The sequence below is a fragment of the Taudactylus pleione genome, unplaced genomic scaffold (genome assembly GCF_031769625.1).
Source record: "Taudactylus pleione unplaced genomic scaffold, aTauple2 ptg000100l, whole genome shotgun sequence".
Classification (NCBI taxonomy): Eukaryota; Metazoa; Chordata; class Amphibia; order Anura; family Myobatrachidae; genus Taudactylus; species Taudactylus pleione.
This window is the reverse complement of record NW_028284502.1, coordinates 10,643,953-10,660,269: the sequence shown is the minus strand read 5'-3', so window position 1 is coordinate 10,660,269 and position 16,317 is coordinate 10,643,953. Positions and strand designations below refer to the sequence as shown.

Genomic DNA, 16,317 nt, shown 5'->3' with positions numbered 1-16,317 from the left:
TGATGTACACAACCAACACCAAATACTGCAGGTGTGCATAATTATACAATGTTATCATATAAAATCAGGGCTGTATTTACTATATTTTTATTCTTTCGCTTGAATACCCCTTTGTGCATGATGTCAACAGGTCATTCTTTATGCTACTAACATACATGGAAATTGCACAAAAGAAAAGGTAAGTTTTGTTGACACTTAAGAACAAGATGTAAACTGGGTCCACACGTGAAGCACACACCCTGTTAGGGTACTGGATGCCATTCACTCAGTAAGATGCATCTAGTTCTTTACAAGGCATGGACACAAGTGATATAACCTGTCATTTAAAGTTACAGTAGGCATTGCCTTCAAACGTAAAATATGGCAGACAAAATATTACAGAAACAGACAATAAAAGGAATATTTTATTTTTATTATACCTGAGTATATTTGTTCACAGTCAACCTTTTCAATTCGCTTTATTCCAATTACCTGTGACAGATAAGGTGAACTCATCGCCTACACAGTGGAAACAGCCACACACGGACACAGGAAAGGCTAGCAACTGTCCTACGTAGTATAAAAGGCATGTCATACGGATATAGCTATCCTGGTTCTGGGAGCAGCACCCACAGTCACCTGGTCCCTGCTAAATACACTGGTGCTCTGCAAAGCTTCCTGTACAATGCGGCAATACAATGTTTGCGTATTAATGGGGTCTGGTTGGCATGACAACTGAAGTGTACCGGTTCCTTACCGAGCCATCCTATCAACATCGTCAAGCCCAAAATACGGATGATGGGGAGGAAGAAAATATAAATTGGAAGCCAAATAAAAATATCCATCCAGAGAGGTTGGAAACGATGTCTATGAATAAAAAGCAGTTATTAAAAGGGAAACTTGGGGCAAAAATCATTGTTTATAGAGTTCAATAGATTTTTTTTTGGCATGTTGTACACCTCTCTCCTCCATTCACCAGTCCTGTCACCTGATATAATTAAAAGGACCAATCAGATAATTTAGGGAGGGGAGTGGCTGAGAGTGGGAGGAGCCACCAGCTCTAGGTATACTTATTTAACCTCATCCAAGCTCAAAATATAAAGGGAGAAGGGGGGAGATTCATAAAAGTGAAGATGTTTCCTTTTTTGAAGGAGTAAAACAAACCTGGCACTTTTACAAACTTCATACCCTATTACATCCCCCTATACAGTGCTTTTATAAAGGAGCATGTGCTGGACTGGAGCTGAGGGTTAAATTCGTGCCCCCTCCTTCCTAACTTTTACCCCAGAGCATTCCAGATGTTGCTTACATAATACATTGCAGCATAACTAATACAATATCCCTGTTCGACCATTCTTGAAGTACGAATACAAATACATGGGTCTGAACCCAGACACACACACACACAAAAACAGTTGGACTGATAATAAAGGTGCAGGTAACACCACAGACCTTCATTAGTGACTGGAGCCTCCTATCCCTAACTCTGTGCTATCGGGGACACTGCTGTTTCCTCTATAGAACAGATATCTTACTCACCCCTCTGTACCTTAACTCACATCCCAATCTCTGTTCTCACACTCCTTCCATGCTGCAGTTACCATTCTAAGGATTGGATTGAAAACAGGGTACGCGCGGACAATCAGAATACAAGACGGACAGGGACCCCTTAGAAATCCCGTTTCCTGCAGACATGGTCACGGATGACAGCTACACTCCCTTCCTTGGGTCACAATGGAAGGATTTAGTGGCATGAAATTAGTCACTGTTATTTTAGGTTTTCAACGGTGTAACCCTTGTAGGTTATGTATAGCCTTTAACGACCCTTTAAGTGTGGGGCTCACCCAGATATGATAGAGGAAAATGAGTCATTAACAAGCACGAGCCCTAAGGGATAACCTCTCAAGGTCCCTACATTTCATAGCATAAACCCGAACTGAAAATATAGCTCTGCTTTCAAACTGGCAATTCTGAAATATAGGTTTGATCTATTGCTTTGCCATTTTGTCACTGATCAAAATGAGCAATTTATTCTGGATATGCAAAAATACACCCATAAAACCAGAACTGCACAATCCGTCTCTAATTAACCTCAAACAATCAGAAATGGGAGAGTTTAAATCAAATATAAATATAGTGGAGGGTAACAAAACTGAACACACAACTAGCAAACTGCAGTCAAACTTTGGCTTTTGAAAGTGAGAAATGCAAAATCTTTACATACTGAAAAAATATCAAAGCTTTCCATGCTGTACTATAAAATCTCCCAACAAGTAAAAAAATTTATCCTGTATCAATTGCAAAAAGCGGATACGATTAAGCAAGTAATGCAAGATTCTCTTAGGTATGAACATCTGCTTTGAATAAAGTCCTATGGAAAAACAGCTTCTCCAACTAAACTAGAAACAGAAAGACTCGAATCCACAGGACTCTGAATAGAGAAAAATGAGGCCTGAAACAAAATGGGCTTCAGCGCCACATAGAAGCCACCTCTGTTGCTGCGACAGTGAAGTCTTCAGTGGATATTGACTAAAGGGTCTTATGCCAGTAAATTTCCATCTTCAATGAACCCCCCCCCCGCTTCAAGCATGTTTATTACGTATGGTTACCCCTCCTTCTATCTCAATTTGTTCATAAAGCCATTTACGGTCACATCTGCATTCAACACCGCACTTGTTGGAGCCGCATTTTCTGCAGGAATAGAAGCAGCCCATGCAATCTTCGTCCAGGCAGTCGCAGAGATCCATACCATTGGCTAGGAGGATCCCGTGGTTATCGTAGACCTTGTTCTTTGAGGGTATGGTTTGTCTGTAAAACATAAAAATGTTTACACAAGTTACAATGTGAATTTCTATGGGAGGAGTACGCATTCGGGCACGCTAAGATGTGCCGATGCGCTGTCATTTTACCAAGGCGCCAACTCAACCAAAGTGTACGCTCCCATTGGAGCCTTGCTGGACGTTACTATCGCTTGTATATAAAAGGTGTAAGAAGAAGCACGGTTTTCCATACTGTAACATCCGGAAACGTGCATTACTAAAGGTCAATTTTTTTATTTTTTCGATTTTATCGCTTTAAAATCGATCAACATCGATGCTCTGTGTCTGGGGTTAAATCACACATTTACTAAGACAATTTTTTTATTTGATTTTTTTAAGTATTAGTAAATGTGCAATTTAGCCTAAAAAACACATCGATGTTAATCAATTTTGAATAAATTTAAATCGACCTTTAGTACATAACACCCCATATATTTTAAAGCATTAAGTAGATGAAAAGGCCATGGTTTAGAACAGAATATTTTTTTTCTTTACACAAATGGAAAATATTTACATTATAAAGAAACAAAAAAAAACACATTAAAGCAGATTTAAAGCACAAAAAAAATACCTAAAAGTGAAGATTAGTTTAGAAAACAAGGTCTTAAATGAAGCATCAGCTATGCTACTTGTGACCCATTCAGTGGAAGGACAAACAATGGCCTACAAATGTGAAAAGCTGCTGTAATAAACACATGTAAAATAAAACAAAACAAACAAACAAACAATTCAGAAGCATAAAGCCAAATCTACTGGGGGATCTGTAACCAGCAAATGACCAATATCTAGCAAGACTTCACTGTCAAACAAATCTTAAATCAGACAAGCGATCGACAGCAAACTACTAACCCTTCTGCTCCACGGGAGGTTTCTGTCCTCCCTGAGTTCGCCTTAGGACACCTGCGTTACGGTTTGACCTGTGTACCGCCCCAGTCAAAACTCCCCCCTGCCATATGAAAATACTGCCGGACTGTTATAGTATTTAATAAAGTTATAGCAGGAAGGCTCCTAGGCACTAACATTGGTTAAATATGATGTCTGGTGTCATATCGCCATCTAGTGGTAAAAAAAAAAAAAAATATTTTGCTAAACAAGGTAAAATAAAAGTACACCTCTGTTGGACAGGTCCAGCAAACAAGACACAAGGTAGCAGTAACAGGCAGTTCTATTCAAGATGCTGGAAAAAAACATTCATAGGTCATCAACTAGCCCAGAGCCTTTGCTGGCAGTGAACAACTTGAAGATGTGACCTAAGGGTCTGGATTCAGTACTGATCGCAGTTGCGATTTCGTACGGAAAGTAGCAGTGAAACTACGCTCATGCTCAGCCGGTATATAAAGACGCCCAACTACTGCTTTCTCACATCCGTCCAGTGTCGCTCTTCTGCGTAAACATTGATACCATTGACACGCAGCGTTTACAGCAAGTCTGACCTTGTCACAGACACTGCAAGCCTCCGCACACGCAGTGGGCTCTCAAGCTGTGTATGCCATCGGAGTGACTAGTTAATGCATGCCCAAGCAATGGCATACAAACGGACAGGTGCGCCTGCGTTTTTTCGACCACTCCCCCCGTCATCACCCCCAAACGCTCAAAGCCCGTTACTCACTCTGCGATGGATCCCTCTGTGCATCCATAGTCGTACTGCAATCGTAGAGCTTGCGCAGTGCAGCTTATACCCACGCGCGACGGCAAACAATCGCTCGACCTGCGTCTGATACTGAATCAGGCCCTAAGTCTCTATTATAAAATGTGGTATCCGGCTGGCAGTATTGCAGCACACATGGCTGGCTTTACAGTTCTATAACTTCCTTTAGAGCGGTGGTTCTCATCGCTAGTCCTCAAGTACCAACAGGTCCGGTTTTCTGGATTTCTTTAATCATTCACTGTAGATCATTTATTTGGCAGGGACAATAAGTATCCCACCATTTTACACAGACAGAAACCCTTAAAACATGACCTGTTGGGAAAACGTGAGGGTTGTTTGAGAACCTCTGCTTTGGATACTAAGGGCCGTATTCAATTAGCGTCGAAAAAAGTCTGAATCCTCGAAAAAGATATCGTGAGTGACGTCATTTCTCGCCATTGCGGAAACTCAATGCAATGGAACCTGCAAAAAAGTTTCGCCTATGAATAACTGTCGAAAAAAGGTGCATACTTGGGGTTTTGGGTGCAAACTTCGGAAACCCCCCCCCCCCCCCCCAATCTTTGGGACAGTCCCCCAAAAGTAAACTGCGTAAAAAAAAAAAAAAAGTTTAAAAATACATTAGATCACCCCAAAAAAGTACTTTCATTTTGGGGGTGAAAAAGTCCAAAGTTAGGGGACACACTTAAAAACTAGCTAAATAGACTGCAGCCCCTGCCCCCTAAACCCCCCTGTGTTAAGTTTGCAGGGGTTGCGACAGGTAGGATTTTTTTTTTAAACTTCACTTTAGCAACTTTAAAATATACTAGCACCCATTTTCAGGTACCCCAAATTTGCTGGGACTACTTAATTTCACCAAAAAACACTCCTAAATGCTATTCTTCACCACTTATGCAAAGACGCTAATTAGAAGCTGAGATCATTTAAGTACCCCAAATACCTTCAGCAGGCCTATTCGGGGGGTATCTATAGTGATCCCCAATGTTAGTGCATCTTTTGAGGGGTCAGGCTGATTTCCCCAAATCTGACAGGACTTTTCGCATGTAACAGTTATGCCGGGTCCAGTTTTAGCTGATTTCTAATTGAATACGGGGATAAGTGCGATACTTTTTCGCATTGAAAACCAGCGATGTCGGCGAAAAGACCGGCATGCGAAAAGTACAGGACGTTTCACAGCTAATTGAATATGCCCCATAATGGGCACTTTAAACTGGTTGAGCGACACCCATATGGGCTCATTCTGTTGTTCTATAAAATAAATCTGCCCAACCTATTTCCCATATGTCTCTCTACCAGCTAAACACATTGTATTGGTTACAGCACGTTAAAATGCATTACTAAACCCTGTCAATGTTTTTATGGTTCCCATTTCCCCACAGAGCGCGTGAGTGAGTGTACGAGTCTCTACACAGTGTTGTGAAGCATTTCCTCATCATTTTCTACATAAGTCAACTTTTAGGTTTAGGATATAACATAACAGGTGGAGACTATTGGGGTCTCAGCTACAATCGCAAACACCACTATTCCACTGTATCCAGTGTGTCACAGCTTTGCATGTGCTGGAATTATATTACAACATGTGCAGGTATTCAATTGACAGACTTGTGTTTTAAATTCCAGGTAGGGATAGGTAACTAAACAGGCGATTTGTTGTGCACAAAGTGCATTGGTCAAGGCGGCTGCATGCCGAAAACATGTTGTTCCTATGTGTACATTTAGAATATATGATCTAACCACAAATATCCGTTTTTGCTTGGCATCATTCAACTAGAACTGTGTAATAAGCAAGGAGTCTGTAGTTAAGGGAAACCCCGTAACACTTTACTGCAACAACATGTTGGTCCACAAACAGCCTAAAACACTAAAGAGTTGGGCCTATGAAATGTTGCTCATCGCCATAGCCCCATAGTAGAATGACAGTACTGGAGAGACTTGTTTTATACCAGTGGTTCTCAAACTTGGTCGTCAGGAACCCACACAGGTCACCCAGCAGGTGCACAGGTGTACTCATTACTCACTGACATTTTAAAAGATCCACAGGTGGTTATAATTATTTCACTTGTCACTCTGAGGAGACCTGGAAAACATGCACTATTTAGTGTCCTGAGGACAGAAGGCCTGAATCAGACCCGGCGGCTCGCTCTGAATCAGGGCGTTTTTTTTGTTTTTGTTTCGGCCTCCTGGCCGCTCGCATAGCTGTGGGTGACCACCCACAGCTTTTGCGAGCGGCCAGGTGATGGTCGCGATGATCGGGGCATGCAACGAGACCCTTGAGGTAGGGTCTCGTTCCCGTAAGCCCCAGTGAGCTTCCGGCTCTACATAGAGCCGGAAGCAGGCGTTCCTTCGGGAACGCCTCCGTTTGTGTAGCCACCCCCTCTGCCCGCCTCCAAAACGGGGCAAGCTGTCAATCACAATCGACAGCCGCCCCGGTTTGGGGTGAGACCCGTAGCGACGGAGTGCCCGTCACTGCCCGGGTCTCGCGCATGCGCACGCTGGAGGCGGCGCATGCGGAGGGGGAAAACATCGACCCGCTTGCGAGCGGGTCTGAATCAGCCCCAGAGTTTGAGGACCTGTGTTCTATACAACCAGAATGTCACATGATATTAACTTTCAGAAAAGACCGTGCAACATTGGAGGCTAACGGTATATGTAGTGTTCACTCTAGCTCCGGTGCGAGGCAGGGCGCCGGAGCTAGAGAGGGCACGTTCGTGCGCGCGCCCGAGAAGGGGGCGTGGTCATCAAAAAGGGGGCATGTCTATAAGACGCGTCCCCTTTTTGTCACTCTTGGGGGCGTGCCCGGCACTTACGGACACGCCGGGCAGCCCCCAAGCCCTGCAGACAGGGAGAATAGATGCCGGGCGCATGCGCCCGGCGTCTATTCTCCGGCGGTGACCGGTCACCGCACATTTCTTCACCCGCAGGACACTGCGACCCGCGGGTGAAGACAGTTCCCGCAGGCTGTTAGGGCAGGGCGCTTTTTGCCCTCCTTCTGGAGGGCAGGGTGCTTTTTGCCTTCCAGAAAGAGGGCAGGGCGCCGCGCCCCGCTAAAACAGCCTAGCGGGAACGCTAGTATATGCATTGCAGTTACTTTATGTTCTTTCCATCTACTGTGCAAATGTTTGGCCAAATAAGTTACGAGTACTTAGGATATTAGGAAATTATGGAAGTGGGGTAGACAACTTGGCGATTAAAGGCAAGTTGGACTGTCTTCCAAACAGTGGAAATAATTGCTTCAATGCTAGTAAAAACACAATAACACACGTGGGATCTTAGTATGAAATTCTAGCCATATAATAAAAAGAGTTGTAACCGTTTGAGTGTGAAAAACAGGCTAGACATACAGAAAAGCAAACAGACCTGTCAGAACCAGCTGCCTTTGTCTGTCTCCTCTTCTCTCTTGTGCTAGTTTCTGGCGTGAATTCCGTTTGCCGCCCTGGGTTCGCAAACTGCAACGACTTTAAGGCTTTGGCAGCACGCCCCTGAACAAAATACAGACTTAAGTTTACAACTATACACCAAAACATTTCCTTCCTAACCCCAGACACGGCAGGTCTTGTTTTATGCTCACATAATTTTACCAACTTTAGCAGCAACTGCCTGACAATGGGTCCCCATAGCTTGCTCCGGGGGTAAAATCAGCTATGAATAAGTCTATAAAACAGTTTAATAAAATTGTCTCCAATCACAAACCACAACATTTTGCTGTCCCAGACCCCAGTTTTCAGCTGTGGCTGTAAACTATATAGCAAATAGTGATCACTGAAACCTGTCTCGCTGCCTGACTTGCAGAATGGTGGTTGGCACTTTAGCCACACTGAAAGATCAGGAGGCAGATGATGAGGGTTGTACCAATAGCCCTTTGTTACATATAATCAGTGGTGAATGAGAAGTGCATGTGTCACAGAGTTCTGCAATCCCAGTTTTTCTGTTATATCCTAATATCAGTGTTCAACTGCTACTCTTGGCCTCTCTCAAGAAACAAGTTCACCAACACTGAGAGGCACAAGCTGTGGGTTGGAAGTCCAAATAGGGTCCCAGAATCAGGGCTGGTAGTTTGGCCACGGCACCTGGAGACAGGTACAGCCAATTCCCCTCTCTCCCTTCTTGTATAAGATAAATCACTGATCTTGGGGGAACTCTAGCTTGAGTGAGTGGGCATGCAAACTGCTCAGGACTAAAGATGTTGGTATTCCTCCCCTATCTGTCCCCACATGGCACCCAGAGGAAAACGCTGCAATTGCCTCCAGGAGTTCCACCACCGCCCACAATCCATTATTTGGGGGGCCTCTATTCTCAGATATACAATACACTCCACTAGGAACATTTTAATAGAAGTTACTTGATAGCGGATTACGATTGATCTGCTGAATCGCAATCTCCCAAACGCCATTTCCCCTCCTCCAAGAATATGGAAAGACCTGAACTCAACTCACATGTATGCACACTGCAATCTTTACTTTATCACCTCCCCTTCAATACCGGACATGACAAATCCGACAAACCCTCTACCCCTTCCCCAATCGCACAGCTACCAGAGACATCATGCTGACTGGTAATGGTATGATGATGGAACAGGTAGCCCAGCTCATCGAATCTACCTTATACTGTAACATTCTCACAACCCTAAACATTGGGCACCATGGTTGGTGTAGTAGTTAGCATTACTGCCTCACAGTCCTGAGCTGACCAAGACACAACCTGTGTGGAGCTCATATGTTTTGTTTAATCCCACTCTCTCAAAAACACATATTGGTAGGGCAATTGGTTTCTGACAGAAGTGTAACCCCATCGTGTATATGTGATAGGGAATAAAGAGCGCAAGATCCACTAGGGCAGGGACAGACGTGAGTGACTGATATAGGGGGAGATGTACCAAGCCTTGGAGAGTAACTAACAGGGGTATTCAATTAGCAGCTGGTTTACCCCGTGGCTAATTGCTGCACTTCAATCAGTGGGGATTACCCCACACGCGAGCCCCTGCAGTCAGACCAAACCTCGCAGCTCATGGGGGGAGGGTGGGTGTGCAAGGTAAAGTCAGCTGAAGAACCACAGAATCCAGTTCACAGGGAGATATGGGGGGGGGGGGGCACAGGAATGGAAACCCCATTAATTCCGTAGTGTACACGTTATCAGTGGGTTTCCGCATCTAAATCCTGATTTTATTTTCAGCGTGGGAGTAAGCCTTCCCACACCCCGTGGGGATTTTTTCCAGTAATTGGTGGCTGGGGAAACCTCACGGCTAATTGAATACCCCCCAAAGTGGCGAGATATAAAGAACCAACCAATCAGCTCCTGAGATATAAAGAACCAACCAATCAGCTCCTAACTGCCAGGTCACAGGCTGCGTTTGAAAAAAAGTGGCAGGAGCTGATTGGTTGGTACTTTATCTCTGTCCAAGGCTTAGTACATCTGCCCCTTGGTATCTAACATGCGCTGCTGTGTGTGTGTGTTACATAATAATAAATACCATACATCACAGCCCACATCATGGAGATCAGGCAGTGTAAGTAACTAGATTGAGCCTACAGACCGGCTCTCTGTCGCCTCTACCCTACCCTAAACGGTCAGTGCCAGGCCCGGGTTAATGAGAGCGTACAGCCGCTACAGCACCGCGCACACCTTCACCTCCCTCATGTCAGCGGTGTAATGGCAGCTCCCCCTCCTTCCCCAGAGGTGTTATGTCCCCAGCGAGCCGCCGTGCCCCCCTCACGTACTTTCCCTTGTGGCTTCTTGCTCGGCATCCCCGTGTTACTCTGACTGGACTCTGGAGCTGCCGCCATTTACAGGGGCCCGCCTCCCCGTGACGCGCCCACACAGCAGGCGCCATAGAGATGCGGAAGTGGGACGGAGCGGGTCAACAAAAAGTCCTCTCTATGGTTTTGGCGGCGTTTTCCATGGTGACTCCCCCCAGGCGGCTGCAGAACGAGTTATTATTATTGTTGTTATCTCCGGCCCTGCGGCAATACGGGGTGCATGGCTTGTATTCTCCACATCAGGGAGGCCGGCTGCATCTGTGATCTGCCCTCTGTAGCCACTTTATGGCCCATAGTATATTGCTATATAGCTATATGGGTGCCCATGTGGACAGAAGAAGCACATAGTAGGTAAGAAAAGACATCACTAATGATTTAGCCCAGTGTATCATGGGGGAGTGACTCTTAAGTTGTACGCAGTCGCGTTTGAACTTGCGTCTGGCTGCGGCGTTCGGTAAAGGAGACTTGCCCTCTTTTAAGGGCGGACGGGAGCGCTACCCGATTTTGGAGAGCCTCCCAGCCATTGCGGGAGAGGCGGCAAGTATGATCTGGACTTGCACGAGCCCCATGCTGGGTGCAAAATAGGATATCCGTCTGAAACGAGCGTCCCAACTGCATCCGAAAAAAAAAAAAAATGCAGGAGTTGGGTACACTCGCACGATACTCCCATATGACGCTCCCATCAGGCGCAGCTATTCTATGCGTCTTGATACTTGCCAGCCGGTTCTCACCCAGAAACGCCTACATGAAGTTAAGCTGCAATGAACGACAGTCGTGAACGCCATACTGGGCGTATATACGATGGGTATGATATATCGTTCCAATCTGCATCGAACGATATAACTTAAAATACATCGTATAGTGTGTACCCAGCTTACGATCTGACGCAACTACTTGCTACTTTGGATGCATCCAAACAAGTTCACCAACTTGTGAACTGGTTTCAGATTAAGACACATGCGCAGCGGGCTCGAAAAGGGGAACTTCGTCCATTTTTTAGGATGCATCTGACTCAGAATGAGGCCCCACGTGTCCAAATAGGATCTTTAATCTCCTTTGCATGCTGTTGGGCCTGCCACTTAGTAGGGGACATTTATTAGTATTATCATTATTACTCTTCATATACCAAGATATTATACAGTCCCTGCTGCAAAGGCGCTTACAGTCTGATGTCCCCCAACCACAAACATTTGATTGAACACACACACACTAAGTCCAATTTATTTGGATGCTGATTAACCTACCAGTACATGTTTTTAACTGCAGTAATGCAGTACAGTTATGCTAACCAATATGCCATCATGCAAATTTCCTAGTAATTGCACCATGAATTGATCAGGAAGACACCGACCAAAAAAAGCAACTATTAGCCTCCAACCCTGCCACATACAGTAGGTATGGGGTCCCGCACATTGCAATGTTGGGAAGTATGTCCCTTTTAACTTCTGCATAGCAGAGCAGTGGTGACTGGGTACAAGTGTATTGCTGTAGAGATAAGAGACATTTTGAAGACATCCACAAAATATTAGCTTTATTCCACATTCTGCCACCAAATTTATATTAGATTTATAGTCCACAATCTTCCACCAAATCTTGCACGTTTTGTCTGTGATTTGGCCTTAAGTGTTCTTAGTCCTACATCATAACACAGCAGATTGAATTAAGGGCCTGATTCAGAGACGCTCGCTAGATGCGATCGCTTGCATGATGTGTATGCAAATTGCGTAGGCAGTGCTATCGCACAGCAATGCATTAACACACCCAGTATTTCTTAGAGAGCGATCACATAGTGTATGCAGACACCCACCAGCCTGTTTTAAGAGCTCACTTGTGCACGTCATGTCCAGGAAGTGTATGCAACCATCGGGTAACACCGGATGCTATCGCAGCGCTTGAGGTTAACCATACCCTGCCCCAAGCAATGCAAGGACTTCAGTGTAAAAACAAGCCAGGTGATGTGTACTATGACGCTGTCTTATAATTATGCACACCTCTAAAGTTGAGACGCTCAGGCACGCCTGCGTTTGCACCTCCACTCCCCCTTTTTAATGGCCAGTCCCTGTTACCACCTACAAACGGCTTCCCCTGTCCCTCTGCTGGGCTGTCTATGCGCAGCAAGCGAACGCATTGTGAACTTTCGTTAAGGTATGCGCTTGCGCACTGTGATGCATACGCACATTGCATACACACTGCATACCATCTGCAGCAGCGAGAGTATGCATCTTAGCGAGCGGGTCTGAATGAGCTCCTAAGTTTCATAGCCCCAGCTAAGTATTATAAATTCAGATTAAAGGGAATTTCTGGATACAGGGCCTGATTCAGCAGAGGATGGAATTGCAAAACCTTTAACGCGGGGTGGGGGGGTGGGGCTATTTTCTTTTATCAATTTCGTTCGTTTATTCTACTACATTCAGGGTGCGCAGCAGCAGACTGTCCATAGGACGTCTGTGCTGTCACTCCGGCACCACAACGCCAGTACTGATCCGGGGATCTCGGCGGGCCCCCCCGGGAGGACCCAGAATGCAGCCGGACATAAGCGGACAGGTAAGGCGGGTCACCGCTTGCGTATTGGCAGTCATACCTCCAGTCTCAGGGGACAGACCAGGGGTGCTAAATGTGGACGCAGGCTCCAGCTCTCGCGCTCCACTAGACCACCAGGGACATTTTGGTGTGGGAACCAGCATCCCAGGGGTTAAACAATCAGCTTCCCTGTTTAAGCGGCTCCTCAGCTCAGGGAGCCTTTCCACTGAGGTCTGGCTTCTCTGAGCTGCTTCCTTCTGCGGCCGCACCCCCTCTGAGGTCTCGGGTGGCCATTTTCTTGGTGGCACAGTCACAGATCTCCCAGGACAGTACATGGTCCAGTCCCCCTGCATACCTCTCCCTTGAGTTAGTGTATGTAGCACCATAGCCTCCCCAGACACTGAATCTATGTGGTTGATTGTAGTGCCAATTTGCAGTGTAAATTCTGCATTGTATGTGACTTATGCTAGTGCTGCCTGTCTGTGTCTTTTTTCCCTAACTGTCAGCATACCTTTCCTATAATTCTACCCTAATACAGGTGTAGTTAGGGTGGTTCTACATCATATACAAGTTTACTCATCTCTAAATTGCAATTAGGGGCAGCTGGGGCTGTTTGCAGCTGGGGTTAAAAACACCAAGTGTTAAATGCACAAAGTGTGATTACATAACAGTTAATCAAACAGTTACCCTGCATGAATATGGACTAATCATCTGTTTATTTCATCCCTCAGGTATGTGATATTTCATCTCTCATCCTGCCTACTGCATATATACTCTGCATAGACCTTCATGCAATCATGTGCAGTTTTTAAATGTATGTGATATTTCATCTCTCATCCTGCCTACTGCATATATACTCTGCGTAGACCTTCATGCAATCATGTGCAGTTTTTAAATGTATGTGATATTTCATCTCTTGCATAGAATTGTTTTTACATGTATAGTCTATATTGTTCAGTGAAGCATAGTTTATGGTATATATCTGGCCTGGCTTTTGCTCCAACTCAGATCAAGTTATCTCCTTTGATCAGCAGAGCAATTGAGTCAGTTGTAGCCTGTCTTAATCAAGGATACCACTCCTTTATATTCAGTCTAGGGGCAGCTGGGGCTGTTTGCAGCTGGGGTTAAAAACACCAAGTGTTAAATGCACAAAGTGTGATTACATAACAGTTAATCAAATAGTTGAACAAACATTGACCAACATCTAAGGTAATTTCAGATTAAGAAACTGATTGCTTTAAAATTTGACTAAAAATAACAAACTTAAAACTCACCATGTACTACACATTTCTTTTTATCAACTCTCTCCTTTGTATTTTCTCTAAGGATATAACATCCCTAACTCTCCCTGCATCTCCCCTCTCTGGGCACACTGCCGCCCTATTGAGTCACTCACCTCCTCTAAAAACTAATGAGCTTTCTTTTCATCAAAAATTGACAATTACAGCCTCATTGTGTCACTATAAAAAACTTTTACACACCTACAACTATACTTCTCCATCCTTCTGCTTTTATTATCTGGTGACATATCACCAAATCCAGGCCCCTCACACATACAGCGGATTTACTATGGAATATATATCCTGCAAACCTCACATGTCTCCCATCACCCTCCAAATCAATAAATGTGCCTTATAGAATTCACACTTGATCACAACTTATTATTTTACATCTGAACATCTCTTTACAATAACTGCTTTCACCAATTTTGACATTTGCCTGAGACTGCTGGTTCACATGTTAACCACACTCTCTAAATAGCCCCACATGAAGTGGCTTCTGCCACCCATCAGACTTCACGTAAACTGATATAACAGCCATGGCTTTCCACAAACACCTACAAAAACTGCCTCTTAAAGTAGAATTTCAGTGGCGTAAATCTTAATTCAAATGACTTCCACACCTACTGTAAAATAGGAATCCAGCCATCTGTCATCCTAACCCTCTGTCCCACGCTCACTGTCTACCCCATCTGTGTCACCCCTGTCTGTCTGCCCATCCCCTTTAGAATGTAAGCTCTCACGAGCAGGGCCCTCTATCCTCTTGTGCTTATCCTTTCTTTACTTATACTATCTGCTCTATACTCAAAAGCACCTAACCCGTGACTTTTGCCATCCTGCTTCTGTTGCAGCAGTGTTTATATACCATGTACTTGTCTTGTAGTGTCTTAAACTGTATGACACTGTTTTCTTGTTCTGTTCAACTGTTTATGTACTATGTAAGGCGCTGCAGAACCTTTGTGGCGCCATATAAATAAAGGATAATAATAATAATAAATTACCAGCCAAGTAAGTCTCAAATAATCGATTTTATTCTGTTAGTTCCACTTTGACATACGACTGGTATAAGCACCCTGCTTCTCACTCCTTATATCTGTCATAAGTGATGGGTTGGTTATGGAAGACCAACAGGATGCCGGCTGTCAAAAGACCGACAGCGGCATCCCGATGCTCAGAATCCCCACAGCAGTTAAGTATGTTAGCCCTCCCCCCTTCACCTCCTAACCTTCCTTGCCTGCATCCTAACCCTCCCCTTAGTGCCTAAACCTAACACTCCCCCCCGGGGGTGCCTAACCTCCCCCCTCCCGCAGCCTAACCTCCCCGCGGCTAACAGCTAATTCGGACCGCTATACTTCCGATCGGGATGCCAGCTGTCGTGATTCCGGCGTCGGCATCTCCAATAATGGCGGTCTTCTGGTTGCGGTTCGGGATTCCGGCAGCTGGTAGGTTTAATAACTACATCCCATAAGTGACACGGGCACACCTTTTCTCATATAGCCAGAGTCCTGCGCACACAAATATTATCAATTCTAAAAAATAAAAAAAAAAGGCATAAGAATAATCTGGATATTTCTGCATCCTGCGAGCATTTCTGTTTATTAGCTGCAGATTCCAGATGGCCGCAGTACTAGAGCATACTGCAAGAAGATGATTTCCATGGCCAACGTGATAATAAACATAGTGGTTAGTAAATTCGCAGACAGATATGAAAAGGATTTACGGTGACCATGGAGACCAACTTTTCAAAGCTAAAAATAGATAACTTTAATCCTTAATGCCCATGTTAAAATGGTTTAGCTTACACTGATTTTTCCTGTCGTTCTAGGACTTGTATTTGAAACATAATGAAGCCATTTTACAGCACCTTTAATATTATGCACCAAATCCAGAATTATTGGAGAGTTTTATTAAGTAAGATTAGGGCACAACTGTATCAGCCAAGCATCCGAATACTGATTACCCTGCAAGTTTAATATGCAGTACACAGATTTTTGCATTCGCCAGCTATAATTACAGATACGATTTTATCACTAAGGTCCCCTATGATAATGCAAATTAGGATTTGCTTTTGTATTTTGGCAGAATAATATATAAGGTAACGAGAGGTTCCGTGACGTGCTTTTATATAGGTCACAGATCTCCAAGGAAACATCTAATATTTGCCATAATTTACAGTCGTTCTTGCATTATTTACTTATGATACATTAATTTTCCTAATGAACACTGAAGTGATTATCAGAATTCATCATTTAAACAGAACTTATTTTAAAAAAACTTTGTACATTTATTAGCATCACTTGTGTAACAGGTGAGAATTGCTT

The 16,317-nt window shown here is 44.4% G+C and overlaps 1 protein-coding gene across 1 annotated transcript; it reads right to left on the bottom strand.

The window, feature by feature from the left end:
* Positions 1–386: 386 nt before the first annotated feature.
* Positions 387–10,331, bottom strand: ARL14EP (ARF like GTPase 14 effector protein). Its single transcript, XM_088470411.1, has 3 exons — positions 10,158–10,331; positions 7,801–7,922; positions 387–2,787 (listed from the first exon to the last, which is right to left on the bottom strand). The coding sequence occupies exons 1-3, from the start codon at positions 10,221–10,223 to the stop codon at positions 2,562–2,564; spliced, it is 414 nt and encodes a 137-aa protein (XP_088326537.1). The 5' UTR covers positions 10,224–10,331; the 3' UTR covers positions 387–2,561.
* Positions 10,332–16,317: the final 5,986 nt, after the last annotated feature.

Bases quoted from the DNA above. Each gene is read 5' to 3' on its own strand.
- ARL14EP (XM_088470411.1), bottom strand. From the start codon at position 10,223: ATGGCGGCAGCTCCAGAGTCCAGTCAGAGTAACACGGGGATGCCGAGC. The intron at 7,923-10,157 runs GTACGTGAGGGG...TATTTTGTTCAG, and splicing joins GCAAGAAGCCACAAGGGAAA to GGGCGTGCTGCCAAAGCCTT. The intron at 2,788-7,800 runs GTCTGTTTGCTT...TATGTTTTACAG, and splicing joins AAGGCAGCTGGTTCTGACAG to ACAAACCATACCCTCAAAGA.